General features: G+C 47.1%; 1 protein-coding gene across 4 annotated transcripts in view; it reads left to right on the top strand.

Moving 5' to 3' along the window:
- Positions 1–19,060, top strand: part of C11H10orf90 (chromosome 11 C10orf90 homolog) — a 242,254-nt gene that overhangs the window by 197,460 nt on the left and 25,734 nt on the right. For 3 of the 4 annotated variants that reach the window (XM_030941362.1, XM_010357851.2, XM_010357841.2), the window contains 3 exons: positions 8,462–8,752; positions 11,836–12,020; positions 14,190–14,367. In XM_030941362.1, coding sequence (XP_030797222.1) covers positions 8,462–8,752; positions 11,836–12,020; positions 14,190–14,367 — 654 coding nt within the window. The remainder of the gene's footprint in view (positions 1–8,461; positions 8,753–11,835; positions 12,021–14,189; positions 14,368–19,060) is intronic. The other variant, XM_030941364.1, reaches the window with a different exon arrangement.

The following is a 19,060-nucleotide window of genomic DNA, read 5'->3' as shown; positions in this document are numbered from 1 at the left end:
GCCTATGATGCCAAAATGTTTTTAACTAGGACCATTGCCATCTTGAACAAAATGGGGGGTTTTCTAAGTTAAAACAAAAAAAAAAGCAAAAATGGATATTAGTTAGGCAACCAGCTGTGCCTGGCAACAGAGGTGCTGGGGACTTGAGGGCTCAGTGATTCTGAGTAAAAGGCATGAACGAGTAGTATTCTGTGTTCTGGAAGAGTTAGTGGATGTAGTCAGAGAGTAAGAGGCTTTCATCTGTAAGCTCAGAGGTGAAGCAGCTGTGAAGCAGGTTGTAGGAATGTGGGGCTGGCGTGGAGATGATGGCCATTGGATATAGGAGGCATGAGGGCGGGAATTTTGTTTTTTTCACTGTTGCATCCCAAGTGCCCTATCACATTTCCTGGCACATAGTAGGTACTCAATAAATAGTTAAATTGAATATAAAGAAGTCAAAAAATTTATTTGAGGGAGCAGGAGAAACCCACAGAAAAACTTTGTTTCTTCCCTCCCTGGAATACTAGAAGCTCATTACCCTCAGATGAGGGTAGTAGGTTAAAGGTCTGACATGTAAGCCACCTCCTTTCTTCACTCATGCACACGCACGCACACGTGTGCATGCATACACTCATGCACATGCGCACACACAGACACACACACACGCATGCATGTGTGCACATACCTGTCTGGTAGTTCTGGGATGACCATCTGGTCCTGAGCAGACATTTCACTCTGTGGCGACCTTGGTCAACATTCCTCTGTGCTGTTCCCTTCAACGCCTGGAAGATTACCTTGCTTTTTTTTCTTCCAATTTTTAACATGCAGCATTGTCTGCTTGGTAATTGTCAGAGTACCCGGGAAAGCAAGAGTGGGAGGAGACATGAAAGCCTGCTGAAGTTGCCAGGCACCACGAAAGGAGAACCAGTTAATAGCAAGGAGCCCAGCACCCCAGCTCCGCTCCCAAACAGGCATGTCTCGATGAATCTGTGCTTTTAGACGTCAGTGGATGTGAGTATGAGAGAGGGTGACCCAGGTGAGTTACAAGCTGTATCCAAAGTGGAAATGAAAGCAATGAAGGAAAAAGCTCATATATTAATGTACTAGAAATATGTCGTAGCTCCCAGAGACAAATACTGTGAGCATTTTGGGAGTGTCAGATTGTCAGTATTTTAATTTTTAATACTTTTCTGTAGGTCAGATTTTCTTTACAGTGATCATCTATTGCTTTTATACTTTAGAAAAAGATGTTTTAAATGGAAATGTCTTAATGAAAGTAATTATTACTTCAAAGGGTCACTTTTGGAAACTTTAGCAATGAGTTTTAAGAAAAGCTTAAAGTTATTTTTCTGTGTGCTTCTGGAATCTGAGCCATGCTTTGGGGATAAAGGACTGTAGGGTAACTGATGATATTCTGGGATTGTAATTCTTGAAAGGAAGGTAGAAAGATGTTATCTAATATTTAATTGGAACTTGTTTCTATTGATCATGATTTGCAATGTAGTCAAAGTAATCTTGTTATTAGGAAGCAGACAGGCATGAGTGTGTGCACGTGTGTGTGTGTGTTTTCTTTCTGCCTTCCAAATAGTTTTGTTATGTTTTAAGACTTCTGTTCATCAACCTGAAGATCTCTAGGTGTATGACATTACTGGAATAATTGTAACTATCTAATAACAGAATAATAATGGATAACTAGAACTGGCTAGTTATCCAGTCCTTTCTGGAGATTCTTTGTGTGAATTGATACATATATTCCTACTTGGCAACAGCTGCATGTGAGTCTTTACTGCAAATGAGAGTTGCCTGCACAATTGCCCACATGGTACCTTGAAACTTGACACTAGAACAATAACATTGAATATACTTTTTTTTCCTTTGTCTCTGAATACACAGAGTGCTTCTGATCACTGAATTTGCATAATAGTATCCTAACACCGTATTGACATCTTAACTATGGTTCTCCCTTCCTGACCATCTGCCCAAGCTCCCAGAAGAAGGAAGCCTCTTCTCATATATCACTACCTCTGTTTACAAGTCAGTCTGATTTCTTGGTCATCAGCCTCTCTGCCCCTGAGGTCTGCTGCTTTAGGGAGAAAAGGTTCTAATGGTTGATTGACGTTTATGGCAGAAGATATCTGTTTACTGTCTAGAAAGGTATTTGTAGGAAGTCTGGTTTTCTGGTGAGGAAAGGCCCCCTCCATGTCTGCTTCCTCTAGCTCCACTGTTGCCCCTTCATCCCTGCAGGTTGATTTTCAGGTTGGCTGTCCTCCTTGGCATTCCCATTCCTGCTCTCTCCTTCTTCTTCCCAGTGGCGCCAGCTCCAGCTCTGCTTTTGCTGTGGATCATCTTTGTGGGTAACGCAGCTCACTGCTTCCGTCCTCTCTGCCGGGAGCTGTTTATCCCATTTGCTGTCTGCCTCCTCCTACCTTTTCTGACTCCCTTCCTGGGCTGCAATGCCACTACATAGAAATTGAACAGAAATGTGCTGAAACAATTATTGGTTGATTTTAAACAGAAGTCTGGATGCGGTGAAATACAGCTATACCAAATGGCGACCCGATCCCATAAGAGGAAATACAGTTTTAACCTGCAGCCAAAAGTTGAAGCCTTAACCAAAAAAAAAAAAAAAAAAAAAAAAAAGGAGAAAAAATATCTACCAGCCTTGTCCATGTAAAAGGCTTGCTCTGTTCTGTTTTCTTTTCTTTTCTTTTTTCTCTCTCTTTCTTTTCTTTTTCTTCTTCCTTTCTTTGCTTTCTTCCTTTCTGTATTTTTTTTTTTTTTTTTTTTTTGAGACAGAGTCTCATTCTGTCACTCAGGCTGGAGTGAAGTGGTGCCATCATGGCTCACTGCAGCCTCGAGCTGCTGGGCTCAAGTGGTCCTCCCATCTCAGCCTCTAGAGTAGCTCGGACCACAGGCACATACCACCATGCTTGGCTAGTTTTTTTTTTTTTAGTAGAGTTAGAGTCTTACTATGTTGCCCAGGCTGGGCTTGAACTCCTGTGTTCAAGGAATCCTCCTGCCTCAGCCTCCCAACGTGCTGGGATTACATGTTTGAGTCACCACGCTCAACCTCTTGTTTCTTAAAAGGCTACAAATTAACTTGACTTTATTTTATTTCATCTTCCATGTATTGTAATTGGAGGTGGTTTTAGGTTTTCTCTCTCCTTTAAAAGTAAAAGAATAAACCAAACAACACTTGCGTGAAAAGCTGTGCGATTAGAGTGCTCATTGTTACTGCCTCTTCCTTCCTCTTTCATGGCCTCCATGTCCACGGATGAGCATGCATCATGCAAAAGAATGCCTTCCCTGCTCCTCTGCAGCACGCAACATGCAGAAAAATGCCTTCTCCCCCTCTGCAACATGCAACCTGCAGAAGAATGCCTTTCCCTCCACTGCAGGACACCACATGCAGAAGAATGCCTTCCCTCCTTCTCTGCAGCATGCAACCTGCAGAAGAATGCCTTTCCCACCACTGCAGTACACAACATGCAAAAGAATGCCTCCCCCTTGCAGTATGCAACATGGAGAATAATGCCTTCCCCACCTCTGCAGCATGCAACATGCAGAAGAATACCTTTCCCCCGCAGCACACAACATGCAACAGAATGCCTTCCTTCCCCTCTGCAGCAGCCTCTCACTTGCCAAAAGGACACAGCAAAAGAGAGTTCTCAATTCACCTGCAGGTGCCCATGCAGAGTGGGTGTTCAACAGACACCCAAGCCTGCCAACCTCTCTTAACTGGTTTCCAGTTAGATGCTGTAGTTTTGGGGCTGTCTGGAGGAGAACCCAGGTGAGAGGAAGAGGTGAGACGCTATGTATAAAATGCAGACCTGAGAGCTTTGCAAAGGTGTTGAGGGCAGAAGGCAGTCTGGGGCTGCTTGTGTTCATGGCAAACAGCATTACGGCTCTTAGGAGATGCTGAGGGCCACCCTGCAGTTGAGTTGAGAAATTGATGTTTATGTTGATGGCCCAGAGACAACGACACAAGCTTGGGTTACTGGAGCTCTTAAGACAGTTGGTTGTAAGATGGCCCAGATTCTGCAGGGAGAAAACGTCACCGCCCAGAACATCAGCATGTGGAGGAAATGTGTGGTTTACACTCAGGGAGGCCTGCTTTGTTCAGAAAGGTCTTTTTGGTTGAGTGGTTGGTTGAAGTCTGTTCTAAGAGGGCAGGAGGCTGCACAGAACTGACTCAAAACCTCAGAGACAATCTTTCTCTTCCTGAATGAATGAATGTTCTAAAGAGCTAAGTTTCATCTTCAATACGAGAATACCTTTAACCCAATTTAAACTAATCTGGATATAAAGGATTCTAATGCAAGTTCTGTATGTTGTTTACCTGCTTTCGGCTATTAAAGTTCCCGGGGCAGCTGTACCCTCCCAGCTCGCGTGTCTGCTTTTCATAGTTTTCTTGCTCTTCCTCTGAGATGTGACTGACAGTCTTGCTGTCGTACTGGTTTCTCTCCTTAGCAACCACTCATGCTTTCTGGTTTTCTACTGTGAACAAAATTGCCACGGTTATGAGAACTGTGTGCGTGTGGGGAGCCACTGGCTCAACAGGGGCTCATATAAGAACATCAAAAATTTGTATGATATTTGGAGAGACACAATAAAGTATCTTTTTCTATCAGATTGGCTAATGGCGGCATTTTCTGGCCAATGGAGTAAAATGTCCTGAAAAAGACCCACCTTTTTCTCATGTTGTCCTAAGGACCTGCATAGGCTGGCGGTGTCCCCACCCAGCCCAGATGCATGCCTCTTCTTGGCTGTTCTTGGTGATGTGTCATTGAGGTCCTTGAAATTTCATCACCCCCAGTCCCTGGCCTGCATGGGTTTCCATAGGGCTCACATTTCACTGCCGGTGAACTTATCCCTAAGGCCTACAGCTGAACATGGTGAGGTCAGGAAGAGAAAATCCAGACCAGCCTGCTCCCCTGATGCTACTCCTACCTGCCAGCATGTCTGGACACATGCCAGCCCCGCCTGATGCCAACCGTGATCATCCCCTGGTGTCCAGGACTCATTCATCCCTTGCTACTTTCTTCCCCAGCATCATATCCTATAAACTCACATGAAAGCTATGGCCCAGCCAACCTGCTGAAGCCTCCTCTGGAAGCTTTTATCTAACAGATACAAGGATGTCTTTACCTTAAAACAGCTAGCTTTTGCTGGACTTGGTGGCTCATGCCTGTAATTCCAGCACTTTAGGAGGCTGAGGCGGGGAGATCATGAGGTCAAGAGATCAAGACCATCCTGGCCAACATATTAAAACCCCGTCTCCACTGAAAATACAAGAATTAGCTGGGCATGGTGGCGGGCACCTATAATCCCAGCTACTCAGGAGGCTGAGGCAGGAGAATGGCGTGAACCCAGGAGGCGGAGGTTGCCGTGAGCCGAGACTGCCACTTCAAGCTGGTGACAGAACGAGACTCTGTCTCAAAAAAAAAAAAAAAAAAAAAAAAAAAGCTAGCTTTGTGCTTGCTAGTCAGAATTTTGGTATAAAAACATATTGGTTAAGGGTAGCTACATAGGTGGGAAAATTAGAGACAAAAGGAATATGGAGTAACCCACAGTTGAGGTGAGTGGTCCTGTCTCGTAGAATGTGGGTGGGTGCCATCCAAGAGCAGCTCAGATGTCTGAAGCCCCAGAAATATTCCACTTCTTAATCTAGGAGGTAACTTTGTGGGTGTTCTGTTTAATAGCTTTACATTGTAAATATAATGTATTTCGCAATAAAAGTGAACTTGAGGAAAGCATAAATGGGTACTGCATCATGACCCAAGGGGCTCTTCTATAAGTCAAGGATATGAGTTCAATAGAAGGAATTTACAACTGTTGGGCAGAATCCTTTGGTTGGTTTTAGTTCACTTCCTGTTGCATAGCTTAATTCTGGGATAATCAAGTTTGTGAGATTGTTGCTCTGTGGCATGTCAACCAAATTGAGAAAAGGGGATATGGGGAATGTTTCTATTTAAAGGACAGTCATGATGGCCTAGCCCTCTCCATGTGGCAGACTCAGGAGCAGGACTTTGAACGCCCATCCGGTGGATGGAAATGCCTGGGATAGGTGACTTCGTTGGCAGGCTGCTCTCGAGGTGGCCAGAGCCTGCAGTGGCCATGGGTCCTCACTGGGGTGATGCAGTTTGGAATGTTGGGCATGAACAGAGAACGCTCAGTCCCACCCACACGTGGAGTGCATGAGAGGAGAAGAGCACACGTGCCGCCTTGTCCTGCGAGGGTCCACCTGAGGGTGACTGCACAGCTGACGATTGTACGTTTCAGAATGCACGAAATGAGACCTGATTAATCAGTTGTCAGAAAAGTCCTTCTTTGGCTGCATATTTCTTTTCTCCAGTGCACTAACTACCTTCTATTTTCTCTGAGTTGGTTTAACTCTTTCAAGTCACAGCCTGAACATCTGACTTACATAAGCTCATTCACATAAAAAGTTACAGTAAACCAGAGATAGATAAATAGATAGATGATAGAAAGATTAAAATATTGATCGGTTGATCTTATAAATCTATAAATAAATTAATTAATTTAAAAAAATCTAACTCCAGGATGGATCCTATCACCTGGCAGATTGAGACTGCATCACTGATAACTAATTTGGTTTTTGATTCTGTCAGAGAGCTCTAACAAAAGAAGGTGATGTATGACTGTTCTTGGGCTTCTTCTGTCTGCAATATTTTGTACTTAAACAGAACCAATGTTTTGAAATAAAAGTCTGGAAACATTTTTCTGGACAGTTTAGCAAAGCCAACTTTACAATAGGTAGACAAACATCTCCAAATGACAAAGGCTGATAACAATTTCTTTCTTTTTGGTACTTTCTATGTATCCAACACTGGGGCCTGCAGCCGCTTTTGACCTACACTTTGTTTATTTGCACATAAGAACATGGAAAGCTGGGTTTCCCCTCTTGGTGAATAAGAAGATTGATGGCCTTCAGGTGGCCTCACCTGTGCTGGATCCCACGGCCAGGAAGGTGCTTTGAGGGCCCTCTAACCCTAGAGTCTTTGCTCTTCCCTCTGTACTACACAGCCTGGCCTTGCCCCACACAGCCTGTTCCCACGGGCTGGAGCAGTGGGGACTCCAGGACAGAGGGGGTAGAACAAATGACAGACTTCTGAGAAATTGATGAGAGAGGTTGATAGTCATGAGCTCAATTCCTTTTTATATATAAGACATTTGAGAAAACATAGCAAGAATGTTCTTATAACTTTTATTATTCCAGGGATTCCCAGTATGTTTTTTGCTGTCCCAACACACAGGAAGGCTAGGACGCATTCCCACTGGCAGCAATGGCGGGGCCATTTCTCTCGGGTGGCATCAGCATGGGGGGCTGACAACTTGGTGCAGTCCCTCCCTTATTTAAAAAGAATAACTCTTTAAAAAATGTATAGGGCATTCCAAAATAAAAGAGGTTTAAAAAAATGAAAGAGTACAAAATGGGTGGTGAAAAGAAAGCCTGTTTTCCACTGCCAATTCCTAGTGTTACATTGCCCTCTCCTGAGACAACACAGTCTCCCGCCTGTTCTGTGTCCTTTGAGAGATATCTGAGTCTAAAAGCATTTACTGGGGAAGCACACTGTCCTGCATTTTGCTTTGTTCACTAGATAATGTATCTTACAGATTAACCCACATCCACACAAGAGCATCTGCCTCATTCTTTTTAACCGTTGCAGAGCATGGATGTACCATAATTTATTTAATTAGTCCCCTATCAATGGACATAGGGTGGTTCCCAGGCTTTTGATAGTACAATGTGGAAACAAGCGACATGTTGTACACGTCTTTAAACCCACCGCTTTATTAGAGCTCTGCACATTGACCCGATAAATTGTTTCCTACCTCTGTATTTGCCATAGTATGTAACTTGGCACCAATGCTTCTGCAATAGTAATCATAACAAACATTTATTCAAAGCTGATTGTGCATCAGGTACTGTGCTAAACACTCTATATAAATTACTATTTCATTATAACATTACCTCAATTTTCATATTTGAGATTTATATAATATAGATATGTTGTTATATATAATATAATCATATAAATATATAAAAGATATAATTTGTTATAGAAATAAACTTATTACAGAAACCTTAATAATAAATAATTTAATATTAGTCCATTATATTATTGCCTCACCTCAATTTTACAGGTGAGGGTGGAAAGTTTAAATGTAGCAGAGGTGGGATTTGAATTCAGGTACTCTGGCCCCAGAATCAAGGTGCTAACTCACTCTATTGCTCACTGAAGATAATGTAATATGAGTTCCTAAGGACACCACAGAGCACAGTCTCTTTCAAGCCCCATCCAGGACAGCGCTGTATAGAGATGGAGCTCCTAACTGAACTTGCAGTACTGTACTCCCCCTCAAGTTTGTCCCGAGCAAAGCACCATGTGCGGTAGAAGTCAGTAATTCAGATTGGATTCTTAAGAGATTTTGAGTACAACTCTCATTTTATTTTTAGTACACACAAAAGTATTTTCTGGAAGCAGCAAGAGGCAGCAAGGAGAAGCATGCATGACTCTGTCTGCTCCTCCAGTGGAACAGAAGCCCACTAGACATTTCCCTCCCATTGGGGATAGCTCTCCAAGCGATGACTGTCTGTCTAGAGACCTTTCTGAACCCACAGAGAGACGACATCAAAGCTTCCTGAAACCCAGAATCCTTTTTCCTGGGTTTCTTTGCCCCTTACAAGATGTATGTGCATCTCCACAAGAAGACAATGGTGTTCAGATAGAAAGCAAGTGCCCCAAAGGTAAGGAGCGAGGGTGGTGGGTGACATCATTCTGTCTTGACAGTCGATAAAAAGTTGTTGATTGCCTACTTGGACCTTGTGCATACAGTCACTGTTCACCTGAAGAAGCCTCCCCTTCTCCAACTGGGAGAGCAGAGAGGGGACAAATTGTTGCCACGTAAGAACCTCCTAAGCACCCAGGAGGCAGCCCTATGTGGGTCAGGGATTTTTCAAGCCCACTGTGTGCAAGGCCAGTACCCACTGTGGCTGAGAGAAGACCACACCCAGGTACACAACAGACTCCCAGGCTCAGCTAAGGAAAGTTGGAGATGCAGGTGTGTGTGGCTGCTCTGAAGGCAGCAGGTCCACTGGGTTGACCGTGGCCCAGTGACTAACTAGCAGCGATAATGACTAAGGGGCGAGGCTCCCACAGGTGCCCAGCACTTAACAAGCATGAGACACTGGAACTCACGTGCCCAAAAGGTAGGTCCCAAACTCAGCCTCCCACAGAAGAAGAAACCAAGAATTAGAACACAGCCATCATTTCTCTGGGCGTCAAGTTGCTGACCACTACTAAATGGTGCAACAATGATACAGAAAGGACATAAGAACACGTTGGAAAAACGTCCTGTGGCACCTGGTTATGTCAGCAGGAAAATTTATATTTCCTCTCACTCTAAAGATGTTCTCTAAGAACTACGGAAATGGACAGAAAGATATCAGCTTGGGCTGTAAAATTTAAATTGGTTATGGCAATTGATAAAAGTAATTTCACTTGGAACCCGAGTTAATCCCTAGCTTCTCATTCATTAATCGTTTAGAGAAGCATTTATTAAGCATCTACTGCATGCCAGACACTGTGCCTTATATCCCCTGCCCTCTAGGCTCTCAGTTGGTGCAGGAAACAGCAGCATAGTTCTGTGTGATGGGCCATGGGGAAGCCGAGGACAGCCCCTGACACTCCGAGGAGGGTCTGTGCAGAGGCACCTTTGCCAAGGAAGTGATTTGAGCAGGAACTTGAAAGTATATTTGACATTTTCAAATCAGACTGAGGGCAGAGGGAAAGGTACACACGAAACAAGGAACTGGGACAGGAAGAACGTGGTTGATGTGGGGACCTGCAGAGGGTCGGGCCAGGACGCAAGGGTTGTGGGGGTGGCAGTGACTGGCGTGAGTCTGCAGGGGTCACATGCATCAGGTTGGAAGGCCTTTCTAAACCCACTTAGGAAGTCTGGATTGAAGGCAGAGCCAAGCCTTTGAAAAGGAAGAGAAATAATTAGATTTGCTCGAGAGGAAACTACTGCCTTGTGCGTAATGTGGAGGACAGATGGGAGAGGAGCACGGCTGGGGGCTGAGGCCCAGCCGACGAGGGGAGTGTGGAGTCACTGTGCAGGAGGGGCCGTGGCTGCAGAGACGCTCGGGATCCAGGGATGGGTCTTTGAGCAGTGGAAAGGTGGGAATGTTAGGGTTGGCCCTGGGGTTTCTGGTTCTGGTGCTGGGGAGAATGATGGAGAAGGAGGCGGAGAAATTGTGGCTTCCTCCCCTGTGGACAGGGTGAACTAGAAAACGTGCTCACAAGAAGACATGGAAGCAGTGTGGCAGAAGGCAAGATTAACTCCACAGGAGGGGGTTGGGGCTAGTATTAGGCCTGAAGGGGCAGTGGGAGACGGGGTGGGTGGGGCAGAGTGGTCACAGGGAAATTTTCCAGAAGGCACCAGAGCAAATGCTCAGAAAAATGAAAGAGCGTGACTGGAAACGTAAGTGGTGTGCTGTTGTTAGAGACTCCAAAGTGACCGCTGCTGGTGGGATGCCCACCGTGAATGGCCATGGAAAGTCCACTTGGCTTGGGCTTGTAGGTAACAGGAACTGTGGGTGGGTCTTGAGCAGAGGTTGGACAGCTGACCCAGGCAAGGGACGACCCAGGCATAAATGGTGAGTTGTAGTCGTTGTAATCGTGGAGATGCATCCCATGGACGGGTGAGCCTCCAGAAGGCCACCTCCACACTCGCCACAGAATGAGCTCCTTTTGGGCACCTAGCCTGGTGCTGTGGAGAGAAGGAGGGTGGATACGATATGGTCCAGCCCTCTAGGGAGTCCTAGCTGGTGGGGTGAAAACATCATCTTCCAACCCCTCCCCCGGTTATAGATGCTGCTGAGTGAGCGATGTGTGTTCCCTGGGGTGACATAGCAGAGGCAGGGATGGGTCCTGCCTTGGGAAGGGGAGGGAGGCTTTTGGAAGGTTTGGACTCAGCCTGGAGGTGGGAGTCCACTGGGCAGAGGAATCAAAGGGGCTTTATGAAGATAGGCGAGCATGTGGGTGAGGAGTGAGGGAGAGGCTGCCATGCATTTCAGAACTGGGGTGGTTTCAGGGTGCTGTGTTGAGGGGAAGGTGCAGTGAGGCAAGCAGTGGGGCTCATATGGGAGGGGTGGACTAAGGACAGAGTGAAGGACATTGTGTTGCAGGCTGAGGCCAGTAAGTGCCCAGTGATTACTCATTAATCCCCAATCCATCAGAAACGGTCCTGCCCGAGATGCTATTGGATCCGTTCATTTCCGGACCCTTTCCACAAGGGAAAGTCAAAATGGCCCCAGGAAGAGCCCAAAACCAGCCTTGAGCGAGAAGTCATCCCAATTACTTATGCAAAGCCAGTGGTCGTCTCCAGCAAGTGCTGGGGAGGGCTCTCTAATTGAATACCAGCGCTCTGTCCTTATATCATCAGTGTAGCAAGCACTGACTAGATTAATACACTGTCCCAAAACAACCCAACTGTGATAATTGGACAGGACACACTTAATATGAAGCACCGAATAGAAAAGTTTCTTTTCATTTTGAGCAAAGCCATCCTAACCGTCAGAAGCCTAGGGAATACCTCCCTGGCATAATTAGCCGGTCCTGAAGTCTGGCTGAATGCAAATGCTCTTCCTTGTGACCAGGGCGGCCGGGGGCTCTGTGATGAGGCATGATCTTGTCAGCTTAACGAGGCCCATTAATAATCCACTGGCGTTTCTATTTTCAAAATTGTCTTCTGTGTCTAATGGTATTGAGGAGTCAGGCGAAAATCACTTGGTGCACTCTAAATGGGATTCTAAATCTTCTCTCCTAGGAGATTACACGTGCTGTGACTTGGTTGTAAAAATAAAGGAATGTAAGAAGAGTGAGGACCCCACCACGCCTGAGCCCTCCACAGCAGCACCCTCGCCAGCACCCCCTGAGAGAGCAGGGAGCCCTGGCCTGTCCGAAGACTGTTCTGAGCCTCAGCAAACGCCTGCAAGATCCTTGACTTTGCAAGTAAGGCCTTCTGTGTGTCATGGCTTGATTCCTGCCAAAGGGAGAGATTTCCTAGGGAGTCCGTGAGCACACACTCCCTCACTTCCACCTCTGAGGCTGGAAACCTGATTTCACTTCATAGCAGCTATGTGACTGGGCAGGTCCCCTAAGCTTTCTGGGCTACTCTGTCACTGTTTGAATAATGGAGATAATGACACTGACTCCTCCAGGTTAGAATGAAGATCAAATACTATCAGTAGTGACAGTGACAGCAGCAGTGATGGATGCTCCAGCCTTCCACAGGTCACTTCCTAGGCATCAGTGCCTCCAATCCATGTAAGACTCCCAGGAGGTAGGAGCCTGTAGGAGCTCCAGATCTCAGTGTCTTCAGATGAGGACACTGAGATTGTGAGAGGTGAAGTTGCCCAAGGTCACGTGGTCATGAATGGAAGGATAGGAAAGTTTTAATTTGGCATCTTTTCCCAATTGCTTTATAAAATGTAGTATGCACACATTTTATAAAGTTTAAAAATACAGAGAAATAAAAATTAGGAGGGCAAACAACCTCAGAGAAAGTCTCTGCTAACTGTATTGCACAGCTAGCCACACCTTCTTGGAAGGCACTTAATAAGTTTGCAAACCTCCCTGCAGTTGCGGGTGTGGAGATGGCTCCACTGGCTGGCTCCTGTACCCAGGGGGCCTTGGTGGGACCTGGGTGAGGCATTCATGCTGCCCTCAAAGTCTCCAAGGACATTCTTGGTGGGGTGGGCAGCCAAGGCAGAAGCTACACCTGAGCCACCAGTCTGTTCCTAAGGGTTATCTCTTTAGGCATGGAACTCTCTTGAAGCTCCAGCATATCCAGTGACTTATTCCTTGTGGTTCTCTGTTCCTGGTGGCTGGCATCATGTGGGGAGCTGGCCGAGAAGACTTCTTCCCTAGCATAGCTGCCAGGGACACACATATGACATAGACTGAGCCCACACTTCTTCCCCCTGGGCACACTGAACTCCCAGTGGAAGAGTAAGGGGGCAGAGGAACGTCTTGGTCATGGCAGCACGCCCAGCGAGCCTTTGCTGAGCGTATACATGCAGAACTCCTACTATGTGAGTGATGCATTGTTAATGAGACATGGCCCATGACTTCCTGGAGCTCACAGCCTAGCACCGAGGTAAATGTGTGACTCACTGTTGCTCAAGCCCATAGGTGAAGCACCGTGCTCTGACTCAACAGAGCATTTCAACAGGGATTCCTGGGGTAGATGGAACTTGAACCAATGGCTGTGGGTGGTACTTCAGGCCGGGGACAACTTGAGCAGAGACACTCAGGAATAGTAAATTAAGACCATCAAAAGCAGTGCAGGAAAAGAATGGGGTTCCCACGGATGGGTCGTTACCATGTGATCTACCAAACTACCATGAGCCTCAGTTTTTGCATCTGTCAAATGGAAAGAAATATGCCTGCCTTCGTGAACAGCTGTGGGACTCCACACATCGAGCACCTAGCCCAGTGTCTGGGACACAGCAGAATGGCAGTTGTTAGTCTTGTTCAGGAGACTTGTGTGGGTGGCTTGGTGCATGGAGGTGGGAGTGGAGACAGGGACTTCTGACATGGTTTGTGGAGCTCACAGAACCTTCTGCATAGGCTAAGGTTTCCTCCCAACTCTTTCTACCCAGGAGGAGGAGCTGTTTCCTTTTGCTGCAGTTGTGGTGCCTCTGAAAGGGCGTGTTTTTCACACTGAGTGAATGATCTGTGTCTGCACTTCTTGGGGCTTCCAAGTGCAACAGAAGCAAGTGACTCAGCACCTCCGTTCCCTCCACACCCATGTCTCTTTGGAATACAGAATGTAGGGCTCTTGGATTGTCTTTTGGGAACAAATGACTCAGCAGGGTAGAAAGAGGAATGGGCAGACGTTGCCTCTGCACTCCCGGCTTTGATGCCAGTTGCCCGTCAAACCTGCTGCAGCAGGGGTCTCAGCGCTGGCCAGGCCTGACCCCCAGGACCTGTGTTGTCAACGTGCCTGTTACCCTCTTTACACAAGGACATGGAGGAAAATTGTGACGTACTTTTGCACCGTGGCTTTTGGTCTCGGATTGTCATGCTTGCCATCAGCTTCTTGGCCACATCAGACGGATGTGTTGCCTTTCTGTGTCACTGCTCTTAAAAATGACATGTTTTCTTTGCTTTGCATAGGAAGCACTGGAAGTTCGTAAGCCTCAGTTCATTTCTCGCTCACAAGAACGGCTGAAAAAGCTCGAACACATGGTCCAGCAGAGGAAAGCCCAGCGGAAGGAGGACCTGAGGCAGAAGCAGAGCGTCCTTCCCATCCGCACCAGCAAGAAGCAGTTCACGGTTCCCCATCCTCTGAGTGGTAAGCTGAGGTGGCTTGTGGAGACTGGAAGAGACCAGGGGCTGGGGGGCGGTTCCTGGAGCTGGAGGCTTCGCTCAGGGGTGACGGTTCCGAATGATGCCACTGACATATGCAGAACCTGTTATGGCTCCAAGTGGCTGACCCTCAGCATCATAAAGCCTATTCTTGGAGCCAGCCCATTTTGAGAAATCACATATGGGCATTGAGCTCAGCAGAAACAACTTGGGATACCAATTTACCATTACAGCTGGGACAGAAGCCACACCACTATAGCAGCCAGGGTAGCAAGTTCAAATTCTTGGCTCCCAATAGATATTTGCAAGAGATCCCCTTTGCCCTTTATAGATTGCAAAACAGATCTTGGGGTGAGAGGTTGACTCCAGCTTGTCTACATCAACATTCGTCATCTTGAAACCCCTTTCCTGCTGTGAGCTCAGAGGATGCATGGCCAGCTTCCCAGCACTGTGAGGCCAGTGTCACACTGACCCTGTGAGGGAGGGTACTTCCTTACTCACTGGAGAGGGAGTTATCAGGAACCTTCTCTGGGTGCCATGCTGGGAGCAAGACTGACCTCAGTCCCTTCTTCATGGAGCTTATAAACAGACTATTAAACTAGCAAGAATAACAAAAAGAAATGAGGGTAAGGATGGGGGACATCAGAGCACATACTTAGTGACTGCCAACCCAAATCTTAAAATCTGGAGGCCTGGAGAAACCCCAGTTTTATTCCTTTGGATAGAGGAATGAGATCTTTCTTCCTAGGAAAATGTTTTGGCCCCTAGGAGGTGAAATCATGAGTATAACTCAGAATAAAAGTCTTTTGGGGAAATAACCGTATTCAATAAAGTGCAGCTTAGCAAACATTACCAAGATCTTATTCCGGGTGCCTGGGGGACTGAGGAAAAGGGTGTTGTAATAGAATTCCTGTGAACCTCCCCAGTCTATGGGCAGACTAAGTCTCCATCCCTCCACCAGAACTCTGCTGGTGGAGCTGTCTAAAGACCTCAGGGAGGAATGAATTTGAACGCATCCTTCCCTGTGGCTAAATATTTGCCAAGACACCTGCTGCTCCCTCCGCATGACAATTTCTAGTATACTAACAAAAGGGGGTATGCAAAGAGCTCCCCATGGGAAAACGTGTCTCTAACCAGTGCTGTAAGTCCATTGGCAGATATAGGTTCAATGGGGATACAGTTTCCAGGAGGCTGTTTCATCTCTTGCCCAATAAAGAGAAAAGTGGGTTCAGGCACAGACTTCTCAAGTTGCTGTGAGAACCACAGCCAGCACCAGGAGACCTCTGGGGCCTTCAGTGCCTACACTGGCCCTGGGCAGTGTTGGGTGTTGGTGCCCAGGCTGTGTGGGCCACTCAGCCTCGATAGTTCTGAAGATGCTACTTGAGAGCATGGTTAGGCTACTAAATTTGTGGTCAGCAAATATAGAATGACGCTACTTTAGAGCTCAAGACTCAGGTACACACACAGAATGGCGCTGAGGGCTTCCTTTTCAGTCAGGTCCCTTCACTTTGTGTGGGAAGAAACAGAGACCCAGAGACCTTAGGGAACCTGTTTAGTGTGGTGCTGCGTTGGGCTTCTCCTCTCCTGGGCCAGCACCTCCCAGTTGTGCCATTCTACCGGCCACAAGTGGTCTGGTACACCATCATCCCAAGTGCCAGAGGCAATGTGGCCTTGGCCATCTGTACTGGTTTCCTAGGGCTGCTGTGAGAAATCACCAAACACAAGGTTTAAAAGAACAGGACCTGCCAGGGCGTAGTGGCTCACGCCTGTAATCCCAGCAGTTTGGGAGGCCAAGGTGGGTGGATCCCTTGAGCCCAGGAGTTCAAGACCAGCCTGGCAACATGGAGAAACCCTGTCTCTACAAAAAGCACAAAAATTGGCCAGGCATGAAGGTGCATGCCTGTAGTCCCAGCTACTTGGGAGGCTGAGGTGCGAGGATCACCTGAGCCTGGCTGGGTCATGGCTGCAGTGAGCCGTGATTGCACCACTTCACTCCAGCCTGGGCAACAGAGCACAAGACCCTATCTCAGAAAAAGGAAAATACAAAAACAAAAACAAAAACAAAACAAACAAAACAAAAACAAGCCCAGAAAGATTTTTTTGTAGTTCTGGAGGCCAGAAGTCAAAATCAAGGTTTCCACAGGATTGGTTACTTTCTAGAGGCTCAGTGGGCAATCCTGTGTCCAGCTTCGCTCTCTGCTCCCGGCGGCTTCCTGCAGTCCTCAGTGTTCCTTGGTTTGTAGATACAGCACTATAGTCTCTGCCTCTGTCTCCACATAGCCGTCTTCCCTGTGTCTGTGTCTCTATGTTCAAATTTCCTTTCCTCATAAAGACGACAGTCTTTGGATTAGGGCTACCCTCATCCAGTCAGACTTCATTTTAACTCAATTACCTCTGCAAAGACCCTATTTCTAAAGAAGTCACATTCAGAGTTATGGGGGATTAGGACTTAAACATATCTTTTTATTGGGGGGACACCATTATACTCGTTATATCATCCAACTGGTGTTTGCCCAAAACAAATATCCTTACAAGTTCACATTCCTTTAAATGAAAATCTTAAAATTGTATATAACAAAAGGTAACCAGGCTCAGTTCAGAATGTTAACTAACTGAATACCTTTTATTCCCCAAATTCCAAGACAGTCCTGGCAACCAGCATGCTCTCAAAGTGGGACTTGGCCAACATGGGTTTTATGGCCACCCTGACAGTCCCTGTGGTATTTATGTGTTGGTGAGAGCTTTACTTTGGGTTTGTTTGTGTTAGGTCAGTGAAATCAGACAACCTCTGAAACCAGAGCGTCATACAAACTCGGGCAAGTGAGAAGAAATGTTTAAGGCCCTATTAAACAAGCCTGCAGCACGCATCTTGTCTTCAGCCTGTCTGCTGGCAAGATGATAAAAGTAAAATGCAGATGTTTTTCTTACATGCTAAATTAGTTAATAAATCATATGCATGAATGAGCTCTGGCTACAGCATCAAGGCGTCTGCTAAAAAGAAGATTCCTATTTGCTTTTGGTGCTGGGGTAGCTGCCTCTGATCGGGGCTTGTCAAGCAGTCTTGTCTCAGGAGCAGAACCTGAAAGCTTCAGGTGGGAGCCTCAGCAGCTGACAATGCCAGAGAAGCCAGTCCCTGGACTTGCAGGGGATGACTATGGTGAGAACCAGGGAACCAGCTGTACTTTATGGTAGCTAGTGAATTCTGAGCACCTTTGAGGCCAGGGGAAGAGTGCTGCATGTGGGTGAGTGTTAATTAGGGTTAGGGCTCCTTGTTTGGAGGCAGGAAAATTTTCATGAACAACTGGGGACTCTAGAGGGACCAGGAAGTAGCATTGTCAAGGTCCTAGCTACAGTCTGTAGCCTGTTTTGACTATCTTGTCACCTGTGGTTTGAACTCTCGAAGACAATAAATACAATGCATAAGTCTCTCTCCTCACCCGGGAGCTACCTGGGCCACCTTCCCATGGCTCTAGCAGTGACAGAAGGAACTTCTTTGTCCGTCTCTTCAGCATACCTTGTTTGAGAACCCACACAATGCTAGGCAAGTCCCTAGTCTGCCCACCTTGTGGAGAAGCAGGCGGGTGAAGAGGCAATGCTCATAGGATTCTCATAGTGCCACGAAAGGGGTTTGCTGAGGTTGTTGTGGAATCTCATAGATGGTAGCCTTGCTCCCACCCTGGGGAGGAAGGTTCCCGACGTGGGGGAGAACCATGCCAATGGGGCAGGGTAGGTGAGGAGGGGAACACACAGTGAAGAAAGGAGGCTGGGGATATGCAGTTTAGCTATGATTGGATGGTAAAATGGGGATGGGCGGGAAGGTGAAGAGGCCAAAGAGGAGCCCAAGGAAAGATGAACTGTAGATGTGGCTAAGTGTAACCTTATTCTGAGGTCAAAAGCAGGGCTGGGAACTGGTAGTGTAGCTTCAGGTATGACATGATGAGGGTGGGGCCTGGGCAGGGCAGTGGGATGAGGAAGGTGGTGGATGCCAGGGGTTCTCAGGTAGAGGGATCAGTGGGAGGTGGTGATTGTGAGATGTGGAGGACGGAGGCTGACACCCACAGACGCCAAGGGAAGGTGGCAGGAGAGCTGGCCTTTGCTTTCAAGTCTCTGACATTAGGAACACTCCAACCCAAGGGCCTCTCTCCTCCCCAAGTCAGGGCTCTACCTGTGCAATTCACCAGACTTGCCTGGAAGCAATAAGCAAGGCTTCTCCATCATCACCACGCAGCTCCTGGGGTCCCAAGTGGATTGGGTCGTGTTCAAAGGCCGGCCATAACCTGGGTATTAGTGTGTTTCAGAACTTGTCATTGCTCCGCCTTACAGGGGGAATCCAGAGCAGGATAAGCTGAAAATAAGTGTGAAGCATCAGGCACAGCCCCTGCAGGTTATGGTGGGGACAGTGCCTGTAAGTATTAGGGGGTAAAGTCCCCGCAGGTGGGAGGGGTACAGCCCCTGCAGGTAGGGGACACAGCCTCTGCAGGCAGTAGGGGGCACAGGCCCTGCAGGCAGTAGTGGGTATAGCATCTGCAGGTCATAGGGCGCACAGCCCCTGCAGGCAGTAGGGGTACAGCTCCTATAGACAGTAGGGGTAAACCATAGCTTACAGGCAGTACGGGGTCAGCCTGTGCATAGGGGCACAGCCTTTGCAGATTGTAGAAGGTACAGCGCTTGTAGGTAGT

The sequence above is a fragment of the Rhinopithecus roxellana genome, chromosome 11 (genome assembly GCF_007565055.1).
Source record: "Rhinopithecus roxellana isolate Shanxi Qingling chromosome 11, ASM756505v1, whole genome shotgun sequence".
Classification (NCBI taxonomy): domain Eukaryota; kingdom Metazoa; phylum Chordata; class Mammalia; order Primates; family Cercopithecidae; genus Rhinopithecus; species Rhinopithecus roxellana.
Note: the sequence above shows the minus strand (reverse complement) of the source record. Positions and strands in the feature narration are given on the sequence as shown.